The sequence below is a fragment of the Podarcis liolepis genome (genome assembly GCF_965112155.1).
Source record: "Podarcis liolepis genome assembly, chromosome: 13".
In the NCBI taxonomy this organism is placed as follows: domain Eukaryota; kingdom Metazoa; phylum Chordata; class Lepidosauria; order Squamata; family Lacertidae; genus Podarcis; species Podarcis liolepis.
The window spans coordinates 29,139,252-29,156,832 of NC_139573.1; the positions used below are offsets into that span (position 1 = coordinate 29,139,252).

The window sequence follows — 17,581 nt, forward strand, 5'->3', positions numbered from 1 at the left end:
TGCTGATTTAACCGTATAGTGCAGACAGGGCCCGGGACTAGCATTGGATGCAGCTCAGAGGATGTGGAACTGGTGCTTTATCCCTAAACTGTGGACTGTTTGTCATAGGAAATGAATTAACTGTTAGTTTTGTCCTAGGAAAGAGAATACATCCAACAAGGCAAAGCAGCAATGGAGGTGGTCGACCAGATCTTAGCCCAAGAGGAGAACTGGACATTTGAGAGATGCAGTGTAAGTTTATGGTTCCTGAAAGATGACTTACTGCCCTTGCAGGGGGGAGAGTGGAAGCGGTCTGATCAGATTTCGAAAAGAAGTAATCGTCTATTTTAAGCTGGGTAGGGCTGTTCGGCTCTCCCTGCGTGTAACCTTAGCATGTTTACTTTTAAGAATCTTGGGGAGCCTTGCCATGAGATGAGAGAGCCTTGTTCTTCGGTAGCTGCTCTTTTAAATGCCTCCCCCACATGGTGAAATAGCGGTACTGTCTTTATTTTGCACACCACTTAACAGCCTATTCTGCAACTAAACAGCATAGAAAATGACGATGATGAGTTTTAATTTTCAAAAAGAAGTAATGCTGCAGTTGTGTGACTCGACACCCCTCATCCTCTCTTGAGAATTTTTTTTAAAAGATGCATATTTTTGCTATTCCTGGTGGGGGGTTTTTTGCTATTCCTGCTTTTGCTATTCCTACTGTAGTTTCTACCTTGAACTTGTGCATCTTCTGATAGCAGCCCTGAAACCTGGCGCTTAGAGGAGAGGGTAGAATATTAGCATGCTGTTAAACAGCCCTGTGTCCTAGTGATGGGCAAGAGGCCTAATTCAGTGCTGGAAGTTCTTGCAGTCCTGCACAAAAGCAGCTCTGCCCTTCCACTGTGGAACTCATGTGCCCTCCACCCTCTCATGCAGGAGTTTGGCGACACGGTTCACTCTCTGGAAATGCCATATTACGGCAAGGTGTTCATCCTGAAGGTAAGTAGCCTTGTCTTTTCCTCTGAAGCCAATGACTTGCAGAATTCAGTCTTCAGTTAAAAAGAGATTGGGAGGTGGTGTGGAGGCTGTCGCACAGGAATTAAAATCTGGAAGGAGTGTTGTTTGTAGGATTGGGGGAGAGGAAGCAGAATGGGTGAGGCAGCCGTCCATTCTGTCTGGGTTCCTCTTTGGGGATATTGGGGGGGGGGGTGTTAATTTGCTTCTAGCAGCGAAACAAACTTTTGTTTCTGCTCGCTTTGCCAAGCATGAACTGAACTTGTGTTTTCATTTTTTGGGAGCTGCCCAGTGGAAATAAGACCATTGCCACGGGGTAACTAAGCTTCCCAGAGATCATCCTTTAGTTTCCATTGGCTTAGGTTAATTTCATCCCTCTTGGAAAACTTTCCCATTGGAGAACTTGGGTGGCAGCGGTCTTCCTTTTTCAACGAATCGGGGCTGGGAACCTTTTTCAGCCCAAGGTCTGAAGTCCCTTCGGCATTACTTACTATGGTCTACTTGCCAGCTACGGATTAGGCCAAAGTCACAGTCATACATCCACATGCGCACCCATAATTCACACATCAAAGGAGTCTTCATTTAAATGACCTTTCTTGCATCCTCCATGCAGGCATCCCCATGCCCTGCAAGGCATAGGAAAAACCACAAGGCAAAAATAAGGCATTTTCATCCATTTTCATTATTTATTCCCTCTATCCATTCTTGCTGCCCCTTTCATCCCCATATTCAAGGCTCTTTAGGACTCTTCAGAGGCTTTGGGGGGGTGTGTTCTTGTCGCCTCTTCCTAGCTAGGTTCCCTTTGCATCCCTTGGGGGACTTTGTAGGCAACCCCCCCTCAGAGGGACAGGGCAGAGCTAGTAAAAGAGAGCTGGGTGATTAACAAGCCTCCCTCCCTTGCAGGCAATTCTACAGTGTCCTGCCGAGATAGTTTACCAGGAGATGATTCTTCAGCCGGAGAAGATGGTCCTGTGGAATAAAACCTTGTTAGCATGCCAGGTAGGTCTTGGCAAACTCAGCTGCTAATTACTTATCCCTAAATTTTAACTCCTGGCTTTAGTCACTCTCAATCTCTTCTAGTCTTTGATGAGGGCAAAACCAGGAACTAACGAAAACCTTTTGTATGTGCATCTCTCACTGCTGTGAATTGTTGTCTGTGTTGCCCACTTAGGGGGGAAGTTTTGGGCTAGGGTGGATTGTATATTGAGGTCCTTCCTTGATCTCTGTTGGACGTGGCAACCTTTCAAGTTTTTCCTGTCCTACAGTTTCTGCATACTTCCTTGAGCTCCTCAGAAGCTGCTTGTGATGAAGCTGCCACTGAGTGCCTTGTTTCACCTTTCTTAGCGTGAACCGGGAAGCTTTTGCCCCTTGCATGGCTGAGGGATGGGTTGCTACTTCTGCACTGTGTTGTGGGGTTTCTTCCTGAAGTGCCTGCGAGGGAGCAGGCACACAGGGCAAACAATTTCACATTTAATTGAAACAGAACTGGGGCGTGGCAAAATGATTTAGAAGCGCAAACCATCTAATGGGATAAACCCAACCCTGTTTAAGGCTGTCTGTGGCATTCTGCAAGGTTGTTCGTGGTGCAGCTTTTAGATTTTGTTTTCTTGCAAGCATGAGTCCTTCTGTCTTAGTTGATGTCAAAGTCCTACACGGAGCCCTGTGCACAACTGAACCAAATGATATCACAGTTTCCCCCCCATCTAACTGGGAGTTGTTTTTGTGAAGGTGCTAAACATTTCCCATCAGGTCTCTGTCTTTCCCATAGGCAGTATTCCTGGAGAGAGAGAGAGAGAGAGAGAGAGAGAGAGAGAGAGAGAGAGAGAGAGAGGCTGTGTTTTCTTAGATAGATTTATGTCAGCAGAGGTAGAGGGAAGCATCTCGTTTTTCTTCTTTCTCGACAGATCTTGCAACGGATTGATGACAACACAACTGTATCCTACGATGTGGCAGCTGGTGCTGCTGCTGGCGTTGTGTCACCCAGGTGAGTCCTGGTTTGGCCTTGACCCTTGACAGTCCTTTCTTTTTAAAGGAGGGTGATGACCTCTTGTTTTGTGTTCCCAGGGACTTCATAAATGTGCGTCGGATTGAGAGAAGGAGAGACCGGTACATTTCATCAGGAATGGCAACAGTTCACAGCGCACGTCCCCCTACTTCCAAATATGTCAGGTATAAAGAGTCCTATGGATGGTGCTTTGATCTATTTTACTACCTGTAGGTTTCCTCTGATGCACCGGCTTAAGTCTTTGACTTTTAATTTCTGAAAAATAAAAAGTTTCATGGACAAGACACAATGCAAATTACACCAGCATTTCCCAAAATGAAAATAAGACCTTGGATACTTCTAAAACTGGGTAGCCTAGTATGTAATGTGAAATGAGACAACATGAAACTATAAGGTAGTTTTATGCATAATTTAGGGGGACTCCTAAGATATTTAGAAATAATAAATAAATAAAAGAGGGGAGGGAATTAACAACCTGGTTAACCACGGACTTATGTTGAATGTCTTCCAGAACCAACAGAATGCTAAGCTGGGTTGGGGAGAGAGGGAATTAGCCTGGCTGAACCTCTGATTGTTTAGTATCCTGGAGAGGTGGACATTAGGTTCAGAGGAATCTGCACCACAGGGCTAAAATATCCCCCTCCCTGTACTGTATGGGGAAGTTTTAGGAGGAAGCAAAGGGGAAAGGGCACCTTTTCCCTTTCTCCTTCTCCAGAACTAAACCTGAGCTCTTCAGTGCTAAATAGCACAGTAGGGGAAGGTTTCATGAAGATGGGGAAACAAGAAAGGTGTTTTGCATGTGACTGACAGTCAGTAACCCTTGATCCTTGGGGAAGTCGCGGGTGTTGAGGTGTCCACTCAAACCAGCTTTTCAACGAAATGGTTCCCAGCTGCTGTCTTGTGATGAGCAGAGCTCTTGCCGAAGCATCAAGGCCCCCTTTGTTGTTCTCAGAGCCTCTGCCTCAGGTGACCAGCCAGGGTGTCTTTGCTCACCAACTTCATTTTTCTGACTAATAGCATTAAAAAGTCATTGGCCTTTAGCTCAGCGTCTGCGTAGCTGTTGGGGGAAATCTGTGAGAAGGGCAGCGTACATTCCCCAAATCGCATGCGCATGATGAAATACAACACGCCTTGTCTCTTTGTCTTGATCAAGCTGATTGGATTTCTAGCATTTGAAATGCGTGGGAAGTGGTTGAAAATAGGAGTTTTCTACTTCAGGTGTCCATACACTGAAATGGAACAGGCATGACACCTGTTGCACCCTGCTCTTCTCTTCCCAAACACCATTCCCTCTAAACTGCTGTTGCCTTTCTGGTTTCCACTTTGCTGGGCAAGAAGTTCCAAGGGCACCACACAGCTGGGTTTAGTTTCCCTTGGATGGGGGTGCAGGGATGACTTAGGATTTCTTTTGTAAAACTTGCTTTCGGTGACAGCAAACACACTCCTCCAGCAAAACAGGAGCTTGCTCTTTTAAATGGGAACTGAGGCACTCCCAAAGAAATGCAGCACATGCACAGATGCTCATGGCTTCTGAAGTTAGTATTAATAATAAAAATAAATAATAAAATTTTATTTATACCTCCCCGACCAGAGCCAGGCTCAGGGCGACTAACACCAAAAAAATTACAATAAAACATAATGGGGGGGAACAAACAAACAAACAAACCAATTTATTAAAATACGGGTTAAAATATAATTTAAAATGCAGCCTCATTTTAATAGTAGCCCATAAATCAAAACAATAAGGGGAGGGAAACATAAGGGTCAGACTGAGTCCAAACCAAAGGCCAGGCGGAACAGCTCTGTCTTGCAGGCCCTGCGGAAAGATGTTAAGTCCCACAGGGCCCTAGTCTCTTGTGACAGAGCATTCCACCAAGTCAGGACCAGTACTGAAAAGGCCCTGGCCCTAGCTGAGACAAATCTAACCACCTTGCGGCTTGGGACCTCCAAAGTGTTACTTATGGAGCTTAAGTTCCTCCGCAGGGCATACCAGGAGAGGCGGTCCCGTAGGTACGAGGGTCCTAGGCCACATTAATGGCCTGGCCTGGGCTCAAGTTAACTGTAACAACTCATTCCTCTATGGCCCATGCCATAAAACCCCTGCTGCATTTATCATCATCTTCGGAAAAGTGCTCAGGGAGGGGTTTTCTGTCTCATGGTGTCACATTTATGGAAGAGGAGACCTGCCAAGATCTTCTTTGTGGTGGGTTTCTTTGTAGGGGGTTGAAAAAATGTGTGGCTCTAAAGCCGTATCGGGGGGTGGGGGGAATTCAGTTACTCATAAGAGGGGGGAAATTGGTATGTGCTTGATATTTTCATGATTTCAGAGTACACTGCTTTGGGCACAGGATTTTCTATATCAAGCCCAACTCTTTCATGGGCAGCCTTCCAAGGGTTGCATGATGGGGGATGGGGTGGGGCCAGAGGCAAAAGTAGATGGGGCAATGGGTATTCCTCTTGCAGATATTCCACCAATGAAAAAGGCCAGGTTTCTGCAAAACTCTTCCGTTCTCCAGCCAGACAAGCGAGAGGCATGGTCGCAGTTCAAGGACACATTCCAATCAGGAAAGAACACTTCCAGGCCAAGCCAGGGGAGAGGGGGCATGGCTTAGGGAGTCTGGAAGGCCAGGTGGAGAGACACAGAGGGCCACATTCAGCTTCTGGGCATGTGGCTCCACACATCTCTTCTAGGTAATAACCAGCTATTAAATTTGTTTTGCTGTGACAACTTTCGCCCTCCCCGCCCCCTTGTTGTTGGTTTTTTCCAGAGCGGAAAATGGTCCAGGTGGTTTCGTTGCTCTGAAATGTCCCACTAATCCGAACCTCTGTACCTTGTTCTGGATACTCAATACAGACCTCAAGGTAAGGCATGTCTTGTCCTTGAGTGTTTTCAGTTGAATGAGCCAGACTGTGACCATTTCTCTCCTGCTCTACCACTGTTGTGTTTTGCTTTTTAAATGGCTCGTTGTCACCTCCAAGGTCTCAAACCTTGGAAACTTCTGGGTCCTGATTAGACGTTTTTCACGTGAATCAAACGGCAATGTGGCCCAGATGCTGTAGTGCCATTAAAATCCATTCCTGCTCCCCTCTGATGAATGTGGTATGTGGTTGTACTTCTGAGGATCAAGATGTGTCTTGGAGAACGGTCCAAGTAAGAGGCGAGGGCTGCTCTCCCTCCAGAATGCAGAATCAGACCAATTGCATAGCTTTGCTAGCCAATGAGTGCCCTGTTTGGGGATATAACTTGGACCGATGAGATGAGAGAGAGGTACTGAACAGAGGAATATGCAGGAAAGGGGGAGATTTTAAGGAGATCCTACGCTGAACCACCCTGAGATCTATGGGTATAGGGGCAGTATACAAATTTAATAAATATAGTAGTAGTGGTGGTAGTAGTAGTAATACTATCCTGTGGTGTTTCTATATCTAACATAACAGTGTTACCTGTAACAAAATGTTGCAGTGTGACTGACAACCCACCGACACAGTTAAGGATTATTGTGCTTGCCAGCTGGGATCAGAAATTGCTCAGTTCTGCGGTTCCTTTCTCTGTGGCATTCTCTTAATCCTATGGTTTAAGGGGAGGAGCCATAGCACCATTGTAGACCTCATGCTTTGCACGTGGAGAAACCCCAAGCTGAGCCACTGGCATCTCCAGGTAGATATAGGGAAAGCGCTCTCTTATGAAAACTAGGAGAGCTACTGCCCACCCTTGAGGTGGGTGGACCAAAGCATTGATTCAACATAAGGCAGCTTCCTATATTCCTATGTTCATTTCTACTGCCCCAGCTTAAAGAGAGCAGTGGTTGAGCACATGCTTAGCACTGGATGCCTCGGGTTCATTTAGTGGCATCTCCAAGCAAAGGGGATGTTGGGCAAAGACCTGAGAAATGCTGCCAGTTTGGGCCAGGCAGACCACTGCAGCTTCAGAACCTGTATCAGTGTTGAAGATGCTTCTCTGGCTTCATCCTTCGTCTCTTCCTGCAGGGCCGGCTTCCCCGCTACCTCATCAACCAAAGCTTGAGCGCCACCATGACGGAATTTGTTTTCCACCTGCGCAAACGTGTTATGGAGGTCATGGCGAGATCTTAGGTTCTTGGAACTCCTTGCTCTGATGTTGCCTTTTGAGCGTGCTCAAACCCAACAAGGTCCAAAGAACTGGAGTATCTTTTTTCCTTCTTCTTCTTCTTCTTCTTCTCTCTCTTCCTGCCAGAGAACAAAGACAAAATCTCACAGCTGACGTTCTGGATCAGGCTGAAGAGCCTTTCCTTGTGTCTTCAGGTTGTCAGCCAGGTAAAGGGCTGAAGGTGATGACCAAATGGCAAGAGGGAGGTCGAGACAAAGCAGGTGGTCCGTGCCCAAGCGAATTGGTGAGAAGCACCGAGGTGGTTTCTTCCAGCCTTTCACCGATGATCAAAGTTAACATTGCTACTAGAACTTGAGCCATGTATGGATTCCGATGTGCCAAATTCCTTCATGATCATGCTTCCAGAACCTGCCAAGTGCTTACCTGTATAGCCCCCTTCCTTTCTCCCTGGGTGTAATCATGATTTGTGTGTCAATGAACTTATCCAGTTGCCTTCCATGGCGGAACAGAAGTGCACCATCAGATAACCTGCACACACAGTCGCACGGCTGAAGTGCAGCAGGTTAAGCCAGAAAGTGTCCCAGGCACTGCTACTGGTCGTCCACCTTTCGGCATAGCTGTGAGGGCGTCAGGAGGTTTTATTGCCCGAATGTTTGGATGAAATTTGCCTATTGTATGCTTGGTAATGGCCAGAGAGAACGGAATCTCCTGCCCCCTGTCAAGTACCTGGTCTTCAGCGGTGCACCAAAACTGACACCTTGGCTTGAAAGCATTGCTGTTCCGAGTTCCGTGTTGCTTTATTTTCCAGTTTCTCCTCCTACCCATGAGTAGCAAAGACTCTAAAATAAGCTTCCGTAGACTAAACTGACCCAGTGGTTGGTTGGTGGTTCCTGGGTTTGATTGTGGCCTCATCACTCTGGAGTAGGCTTCAAATGTTAGTAATGGAGGCCAAGATCTATAATCGGTTCTATTGACTTGTTAATATGTAGAGAGGCCAGAGCCCTTATCTGCCACTCGTGTGTGTGTGTGTGTGTGTGTGTGTGTGTGTGTGTGTGTGTAGTGGAGGAGCATCCTTGGAAACTTCCTGCCTGGTGCCTATCGGAGCTAAGCATTGAAAGCAGCCTGTTGTTTCATGAAGCATGAGCTGGGTTTGCCATAGAAGTGAGACTAGTATAGACCTATCACCAGAGCAGATGTTTATATTAACCTCCTTCCTTCGCTCTCCAAAGTCCTTAAGTTGCCTTCCTCTGCTCTCCTGCATTCGCTGTTGATAACCAGTATTCTCCAGGTGAAAAACTACGTAGCTCATGAATCAATCTTCAGAGCCTTGAGTTCTGTGTCTCTCTCCCCACACCCTGCCTTGCTTGGGTGTAGAAAGCTGGAGATGTGGTGGACCTAACATCTACAGGCCTTTTGGTCTGCCATTGACTGAAATTGCCTTGAGTGGAATCGACATTTCTAATCCCTTCAGAGGATCAGCTTTGGGACACAGGAGGGTGGGGCAGAAGTGAAATGCCTTTGCTTCAACATAATAAGTGCAATAATCCTGGCACAGAGCTAACACGCAACTTACCAGAAGTGTCCAAAGTTCTTGGCCTCCAATGTCAACTGTTGTCCAAAGCCATTTGGGTTAAACCGCACTGACTCCTGTGATTCTTCACTTCAGCGGGACCACTTTCAGCAGAAGTAGTATGGGGGATTGCACAGAGATTGCAGCCTTAAGGCAGATATTTTGTGTTCTCTCCCATCCCACTGCAATCTGGCTCGTATGTGTGGGAGGTGACTTCTCGAGCGATTCCTGCACTTCTAAAGGCTCTAGAATCAGAATTAGTCTTGTAGCGAGAGTCACGCATGGCTGCTTGCTCGCTCGGTGCATTTTAATACCCCCAAGGCAGGACTTGAGGTCAAAAGGTTGAAATGAAAGCAAATAAATATATTCTGCACTGGATTTATTGGGGGAGTAAACTGCACACCTGGCTTACACAACAACGGGGCAACTAACATGTGTGCCAGACCTGTTCTTGCAGGCGTATTTTCAGCAGTTGAGCCCCTCCCCATACTTTTGTATACTGGTTTCTCCCCTTTGCCTTGCCTCTGTTTGTGTGTTTTGTGCAGTGGGTGGAACTTGTAGGAAGTCCTGTCCCCTCCTTCTGATATCTTTGTCGGAATAGGGAGGCTTGTAAGAAGCTTTTCCTATTGCGGGGTGGGGTGAGTTTCCAGACACCACGATAGGCTTCCAGGGATGAAAAAGAGGCTCGCCATCCAGGGAAGTTGTCTGAAGTGACTTGCTTTCCAATATTTCTGCATTTTTTGCCAGCATTGGAGATTTGCCCGAGTTCCCGTTTCTAAGAATCGGCTATTAATCTTATTAAAGCGCCTTGGGTTGTTCGTAAGCATTTCAAATGGACTGTGAAAAGGGAGGCTTACAGACTTCGTGAATCTAATGCACAGAAACCTTTCTTTTATGTGTTCATGGGGAGTGGACCTGCACACCTCATTTAAAAAGCCACTTGAATAACACATATGCCTTTTGCATTGATTCTTTGTTACTTGATCTAATAAAATCTAGTGACAACTTTCCTCTGGCTCAATGTGTCTTTCTGCCTAGCATGGGATATCCCTTCACTTTCGAATCTCCATCCATGAAGAACGGAGCTAATCTACCAACTCAAAAATACCACACTGAAGATATGACTCTTACCTTAATTGCTGAGCCCTGTGTTCCAGGCTAGCTCCTGCTCCTCCTCTCTTTTAACTTATGTGAGCTGCTTTGGGAGACAGTAATTATCTGGAAAGCGGAATAAAACAATTACACAGTTTACTGGCGTTTTGGCAGCATGATTGCAACCCTGCTTTCCCAGGGGCAAATCTCTTTGTGTTCATTGGGGTTTCCTCCCCAGATCATTTTCCTGGGAATTTCAGAGTGTTCTGTTGCTTTTGCCCTAGGAGCAATCCTGGGAAGCAGATTTACTGTTGTTCAGCATTTTACAGATGGAAAATTCTAATATAGAGAGTCTGATCTGGTAACACCAGTTAGCAACTTACATTTAGAAACTGCTCATGGGTGCAGTCTACTTGCACAGCTAGTGTGCCGCCCAAGTGGTGAACTTCTGCAGGGTTGCAGATTTGAAGATCTACTGTCCACATGAGTAGATTACTCCTGTGAGCATATATATATTTTTAGCACAAGATAGGATGTTGGTCTTCCAGTGGAAACAAATCCATGCACAACCCAAGGTCACAAAATGAGTTTTATAGTAGAAGTGGGGACATAAAATTAAATGGAAAAGGCTAAGAATTGCAAATGGGTATGTGGTTATTCTATTAATCCTGGGCAGAGTAAGGCTACTCTAAACAGCCATGACTTCCTCCAAAGACTTCTTGAAACTGAGAGTCGTTTGTGGACCCCTATTCCTGTCCCAGAGCTACAGTTCCCAGAGGTCCCTGTCACTATGGATCGATTGCGGATTAATCCACTTTGGCAGTTGGGAAGCCATGACTGTTTTAAAACTGTTATCATAGTACTTTAAGGTGGAATGTGGCCTGAGTCTAACTCCAAGGCTGGCCCAAGACATGTTGCTTCCTGAGGCAACGGGCAAAATAACCCATACACATGCTCTTTCCACCTCCAGTAGCCAACTGGGCTGGCCACTGAATCCTAGGTAAAAAAGAAAGGTAAAGGGCCCCTGGATGGTTAAGTCCAGTCATCTCATCTCACTTTCAGGCCGAGAGACCTGGTGTTTGTCCACAGACAGCTTTCCGGGTCATGTGGCCAGCATGACTAAACCACTTCTGGCGCAATGGAATACCATGATGGAAACCAGAGCACATGGAAACACTTTACCTTCCTTGCCACAGTAGTACCTATTTATCTACTTGCACTGACGTGCTTTCAAACTGCTAGGTTGGCAGGAGCAGGGACTGAGCAATGAGCTCGCTCCATTGCGGGAATTCAAACTGCTGACCTTCCAATCGGGAAGCCCAAGAGGTTCAAGTGGTTTAGGCCACAGCGCCACCCACATCCACCAAATCCTACTTCAATACCAACAACAGGGCAAAGCACAGACCCTAAGGCAGTTACAAAGGGGGAGGGCAAGATGCACAACACACAACTCTCTTCTCCAACAGAAGGAATGGTTGAGGAGTTCAGGAAGAAGAGCAATGGGGCACCACTGCCTCCTCCCATAAGCCACCAGGAGCAGTCACCTCACTCTGCCTAATGGCAGGACCAGCCCTGCTAGGGTCAAACGACCTACTTGGCAATTAAGCTCTTTGGGTGCAAGCCACTGTCTTGCCCACTGTAACCAAACTTGCAAAGTAGCTGTGAGGATAAACTGAGATGGCTCTATTTAGGCTACCCTGAGCTGCTTGGAGGAAGGGCTGGTGGCAAAAGGAATAGATGGCGGAATTTCTCCCAGTGGATAACACAGCAAGGCCTGGCTTCTGTTCTGCCTTTCCGTGCCTTTTCTCCTCTGGCTTCATGTGGCTCTACAGTGCCTCGCAACTCATCTAATCCTGCGGTCTCTCTTCTTGAAGATACGAAAAACGAACCTACTTTTCATTCCATATAAACACAGAGGCAACATACAATGCACTATTTCATACTCGGCAGTTTGTTATAAAGGCCTTAAGCTATGGCGGAAGGGGAGGAATCTCACATGATCACTGCTTATGATGTGCAGATGATATTTAAAGAGAATTCATAGAACTCCTTTGCCTTCCCACCCCCCAAGCAGAGTTCCTTTACTACTTGGACTTACATCTGCCCCGTCCATTTTCTCTCCATCTTCTGTTTTAACGTTGGTTTTTAACGCGTTTCAATATGCTGGTCTCGAGCCTGTCTTAGCATTTACAGCACATTGCAAGAAAGAGAGAGAGAGAGATGAACTTCTGGTACAAAGTTTGCAGCTGCTGTTGCCATATAGAAGATGAACTGGAGAAGAATCCATTGGTGGTTGGGTATGTGTTACAAATCAGCTTTTTCATTTAGCAAGCCCCGAGCTTCTGCCAAATTTATAATAAGCAATGGCAGACAACAGCATAAATTAAGGTAAGTGTGTTCTGCTTTCCAAGTGATGCTGTACGGAAGCTGGCAGTTCTGGAATTCTGGAAGTACAGAATATTGCTGCTTAGGGCCCCAGTTGGCCAGACAACCCCACCCTTTCCCAGGATATTCCATTTCATCCCCACTCCCAACAACCAGATGGCATTTCCTTCCTCCATTAGAGTTCTGTGTCTAAATATTTCAGTTCTACTTTTGCAAATCTTAGCATTCCCCCAAGCCTGCTGAAAACCTCCTCCTCCTGCAATGGTGTTTTGGTTATGTACCTTACAGGATTCATCATGAAAGAATTCTGCCTTTATTGCTTTCACAGTTTAGCTACTGTTTCAATGTACAGTGTTTTGTTTGATTCACAGTCTGTGTGTGCCTTCACAAAAACCCTCTTGAATTATATGCACACTTTAATTCTAGGGCTGCAACATTAAATGCTTCTATTAATCAGCTTTTAATTAATTGGTCTACTTTAATTGAGGGTGACTTTTTAGTCTGAAAAATTATTGTGAATAAATGTACGTAAAGGTAAAAGGACCCCTGACCATTAGGTCCAGTCGTGGCCGACTGGGGTTGTGGCATTCATCTCACTTTATTGGCCGAGGGAGCCGGCATGCAGCTTCCGGGTCACATGGCCAGCATGACTAAGCCACTTCTGGCGAACCAGAGCAGTGCATGGAAACGCTGTTTACCTTCCCGCCGGAGCGGTACCTATTTATCTACTTGCCCTTGACGTGACCTTCTGATCGGCAAGTCCTAGGCTCTGTGTATGTACGGAGCAAGGCTCAAATCCAAGGTTTCCATTCCCAACCTGGTATCTACCAGGCTAAAGAGATGCATTGTGCTTGCCGCAATGGTAAACCTGTGCCCAGGCTGTACTGCTTTGGACTGAAGTTGCAGGAATCACAACATGAAAGAAATGTTGTTTCTGTGCATGAAAACAATTAGCTTGTCAGGGAGAAGACTATGCCTCTCCCGCAATATGCTAGCTGTCTCTGCGCAGGGACTGTTTTTGTTCAGAGAACAGACCGTCTGAGTGACCCATTATTCAGGGACGATCTCAGATTTACAGAAGCTGTCCTGGTTTCTGATTTGATCCTGGAATGTCCTGCTTTTCCATAGAACGTCCCTATTTTCATTGGAGAAATGCTGGAGAGTATGGAATAGAATGTCCCTGGGGCTTTTTTTCAGCTGGATCTTGCCAGCACCTCTCAGGTGGGTGTCACTGCGTTCTAAGAGAACGAGGGGAGGTGTTCATGGTGAGTTCCAGTACTTCTTTTCCTAGAAAAATAGAACTGGACTTTCCTATTTTCGTTGGAGAAATGGAGGAGGTTATGTGAGAAGCATTTGCCCATATGAGCTCCCACTTTCAATCCAAAGTGATTAAGCCCAGATACCAGATACAGTACCTAGGAAGCTGCCTTCTATTGATCCAGACCATTGGTCCATGTAGCACACTATGGTTGACAATGACCAGCAAAGGTTCTCCAGGGTTTCAGACAGGGGACAATCGCAGATGTCAGAGATTGAGCATGTGCTCTACCACTGAGTGAGAACTTGGTGAGAAGTAGACCTAGGAGTCCTGTCTCAGTTTGAAGAGCAGCCATTGTGATGCTGTTTGTTGTTTGTTTGTAACCTTTCTGTTGCAGTGACACGCTTCAGTATTTCAACAAGTTGCAGAAACGACGGGAATTAGAGGCTGTCAACTTGTGGAATGAACCAGTGGACAAGACTCACGTGGAACGGGATGATGATCATAAACTCCACATGTTGCTGGAGAAAAGGTCAAAAACGCGCCGGGGATCAGAGGTATGTTGTCCTTGCGCACGGAATATTTTTGTTTGGGGGAGAATTTAATTGCAAGACATTTGCCCACGTACAGTCTGATATGGTTGGTTCATCTGGAGGGATAAGTGCCAGACAAGGATGTCCACAGACAAGAATTATTATGTATGTGTGCCCACAAATACAGTGATGCATTGATGTAAGCATTAAAATAATATAAACTGGTTTCTAGTTTCTGTCGCACTCTAGTGTGCCCCACAAATAAAAACTAGCATAGGGCTATGCAGGTGGGGTTGGCTAATTGCTTCCATTGAGTTATATTGGGCCAAAATAAACTTCTTGGAGGAATCTAACCCTTTCCTGACAAAAATAGCATCGGAAAGAGCAGCGATGTACCCCTTAATTGTCTGCCACATTCTGCTGTTTGCATCCATGGATGGGAGCCAGAAAAGTGATGCAACGTAGACGCAATCTGCATGAGTGGCATGACCTTTAGGAATAGGGGCCTCAGTGGGGTGCAGTGTGTTAATGTAGGTGCACACACAAAGCAGCCCTTTAGAGATCCCTGTAATATATAGGCCTTTCTCCACACATACTTTACATGACGGTGGGCATTTTGCTGAAAAACATAGCTTAGTGGTTCATTCTTTTGATGGTCTCCTTTATCCTGACAAAGGAATACCGACGCTTGAGCTTTGACATCATCGCTCACCGGCAGATCCGTCGGAAGATGAAGGACCGATGGAAGCAAATCCTAGAAGTCTTGGGTATGGTGTCCTTGGGGGATTTCCACCACAGACCAAACTGGAGAGTGTTAGGAGAGCTCTTATCCTTACTCGCTTTCATTTCTCTCAAGTTTGGTTTTAGTATTCCATGACTAAAAACTACTAGAGCCTTCTCCCTGTTGACTTTGGAGGGGTGAAGACTATTATTTACCTATCCTTGGCCACTGTGAGAGCCGGATACCGGATTCTGTTCCTATCCAACAGGGCTGCTCTTGTTATTATTTACTGAGTTGGTTTTTGGAGTGGATATGGGCATAAATGATCTCTTCCCAATGTAGGGTTCAAAGCCGAAGCAGATGGGCTCCTCACTGTCACGTCCAGCACCTCATATGAATCCCTTCGCAATCCTCAAGAGGCCCGCAGGATCCACACTGCCCTGGCCGAGCAGACAACCATTTTTGGCTGGCATCGTGGTGGTCCACCCGAGAGATACCTCTTTGTCATTGTAAGTAGAGGAAGGATTCGGTAGAAACTTCTGTTGGGGCGTGTGCTTGTCTGTGCAGTACATCACTGCAGGGACAGACGCTGTGGGCCTAACTTACAGTGGCATAGAAGCTACCATGGAGGTAGAAGCAACAAGCAAGCTCCTCCAGGTAGCCTGATTGTGGTTTTCAAATACAGTGGTACCTCAGGTTAAGTATTTAATTCGTTCCAGAGGTCTGTTCTTAACCTGAAACTATTCTTAACCTGAAGCACCACTTTAGCTAATGGGGCCTCCTGCTGCTGCCACGCCGCTAGAGCCCGATTTCTGTTCTTATCCTGAAGCAAAGTTCTTAACCTGAAGCACTATTTCTGGGTTAGCAGAGTGTGTAACCTGAAGTATATGTAACCTGAAGCGTATGTAACCTGAGGTACCACTGTAACTGCTTCCAGTGTCATGAAGCCTCTGTGAGTTGACTCCTTCTAATGTGCTGATTGGCCTTACGAATCCTTTAATATCTTGCCACCCTCTCCCAAATATTTTTCTCTTTGTCCTCCAAATTAAGGGTGACATTTCCCCTCCTCCTAGTGTTGGGAGTGTGATGCCAAGTTTTCTGTTCAACATAGAGGGTGATGCCTTTAGGACAAAGCAATCCTTTTGAAATTTTCCCCCTTCTGCAGGTAGCCTTGTTAATGGCTAAAAATACGTGGCGTTTGCTTGGTTAGTCAGTTCTCTCACTCTGAGGGAGAAAGATCTCAGTTTAATCTTTTCCTTTGTCTGGAACAGGACTTTGGTTGATTTAATTGGCATACTATGCCCTTTTAAAATGTGGGGTTTTTTTGGGGGGGTTATTAGGTTGTTTTAATTTTGATTATATATTTTGTGGTTTTATATTTTGATTTTGTTTTATGAACCACCCTGAAACCTCTGGGTATAGGGCGGTATATTAATGATGATGATGATGATGGGAAGAAGAATGCTTTGTTCTTTATCTGCAATAATTAAATAAAGGGTGTGCCAGCTCCTGTTTTCTTCTTCTTCTTCTTCTTCTTCTTCTTCTTCTTCTTCTTCTTCTTCTTCAAAGGCCAAATAGTTTATTGGGAACTATTTTCTACAACAAAGGGTGGATGTCTCCTAGGCTAGAAAACAGTCAGAGCAGAACAACAATAAATCACTTTATCTCCGTTTCCCCCTTTTGAATGCTTTTAGACTCAGACTTCCTTTAATAAATCTAATTTACATTTTATTACCAGATACTTGTATCTTTGTAGTTAATTACATACTCCAACCCTACCTATTCAGTATTAGGCCTGTGCTACTAAGAACCTGGGAATGCCCCTCGTGACAGACGCTTCTTGAAGTACTTTGGCCCCTGCCCCAAACAGGGACCATTTCTTCGGTTTGTTTTATATGTGTTTCCCTCACATCCTCTGTCTTTTAAAAGCGGGGTAGAGGCAGCTGGGAAAAATTAGTTTTTTGTTTGCTTAAAGATTTGGGGGATCCCTGACCCCTCTGGTGACCCAACGATTGCCAATTCTCCCTCCTTCCATTATTTTACCTCACAATTACTGTGAGGTGACATGTAATTGAATCCGATATTTACTCCTGGCTTGGTGTGGGCATCATTTTTAAATTTTCTACTTCAGGTGTCTTAGGCCAGCTCTATTGTGGGGTCTCAATGTACCCAACACTATCACCTTTTTTCTTTATTTTTGTCACCTTTCCTCCCCTAGGACAGGCTGCTTCTCCTTGATGTGGGAGATGAATTCCTGTCAGCGGCTCGGCACTTCTACCCCGTGGAGGACGAAGAGGACGATGGCTCTTCCAGCGATGGAGGACCTACAACACCTGGTCCTGTCTTGGTCACAATGAGCAACGAAGCTCAGGAAGAGATGGAGGAGGGCATAGATGGGGAATAAGCCAAGGAGAAGACGGAAGTGAGGCAGACACTGAAGAAAGTGCGAAGAGGCGGATGCAACTCAACCTATGGATGGAAGAACGAATGTATTCAGAGTAGACTACTGAACCACAAACCTGTTGGAGACTCCCTTTGACACAAAGAACTTGTGCCCCCATTTCCTGTTCATGCTTTGCCCTCTTTCTTCTGTATTAATCTCATGAGTTAACAAATAGCATTGTTTCTCACGACGCTCAGTCTGTAGTTTTCTATAAAACAGGAGGTGAACATTTGGAAGGAAAACATAAACCAAAACGTAGAACTGAAATGTTCTCCATAGCCAAAAATGTGGGGCTTTCCCACACACTGCCTTGATACCTTTACTTTAGGCTATGCCACTCAAGACTCAGAATAACAACAACAACAACAACAACAACAACAACAACAACAACAACAACAACAACAACAACAACAACAACAACAACAACAACCTGCCCATCTGGCTGGGTTCCCCAGCCACTCTGGGTGGCTCCCAACAGAATATTAAAAACACAATAAAATATC

General features: G+C 45.7%; 2 protein-coding genes across 3 annotated transcripts in view; both read left to right on the top strand.

Moving 5' to 3' along the window:
* The window catches only part of STARD3 (StAR related lipid transfer domain containing 3), a 28,654-nt gene extending 18,999 nt beyond the window's left edge, over positions 1 to 9,655 (top strand). For both annotated transcript variants that reach the window (XM_083470033.1, XM_083470034.1), the window contains exons 9-15: positions 139 to 231; positions 907 to 969; positions 1,888 to 1,983; positions 2,889 to 2,968; positions 3,049 to 3,153; positions 5,758 to 5,851; positions 6,977 to 9,655. In XM_083470033.1, coding sequence (XP_083326159.1) covers positions 139 to 231; positions 907 to 969; positions 1,888 to 1,983; positions 2,889 to 2,968; positions 3,049 to 3,153; positions 5,758 to 5,851; positions 6,977 to 7,081 — 636 coding nt within the window. In that variant the 3' untranslated portion in view covers positions 7,082 to 9,655. The remainder of the gene's footprint in view (positions 1 to 138; positions 232 to 906; positions 970 to 1,887; positions 1,984 to 2,888; positions 2,969 to 3,048; positions 3,154 to 5,757; positions 5,852 to 6,976) is intronic.
* Positions 9,656 to 11,803: 2,148 nt separating this feature from the next.
* On the top strand, positions 11,804 to 17,268 carry LOC310690757 (melanoregulin-like). The gene is made up of 5 exons (XM_083470296.1): positions 11,804 to 12,035; positions 13,779 to 13,938; positions 14,591 to 14,681; positions 14,978 to 15,144; positions 16,854 to 17,268. Exons 1-5 carry the CDS (start codon positions 11,959 to 11,961, stop codon positions 17,037 to 17,039), a joined length of 681 nt encoding a protein of 226 aa, XP_083326422.1. The 5' UTR covers positions 11,804 to 11,958; the 3' UTR covers positions 17,040 to 17,268.
* The last annotated feature ends 313 nt before the right edge of the window (positions 17,269 to 17,581 follow it).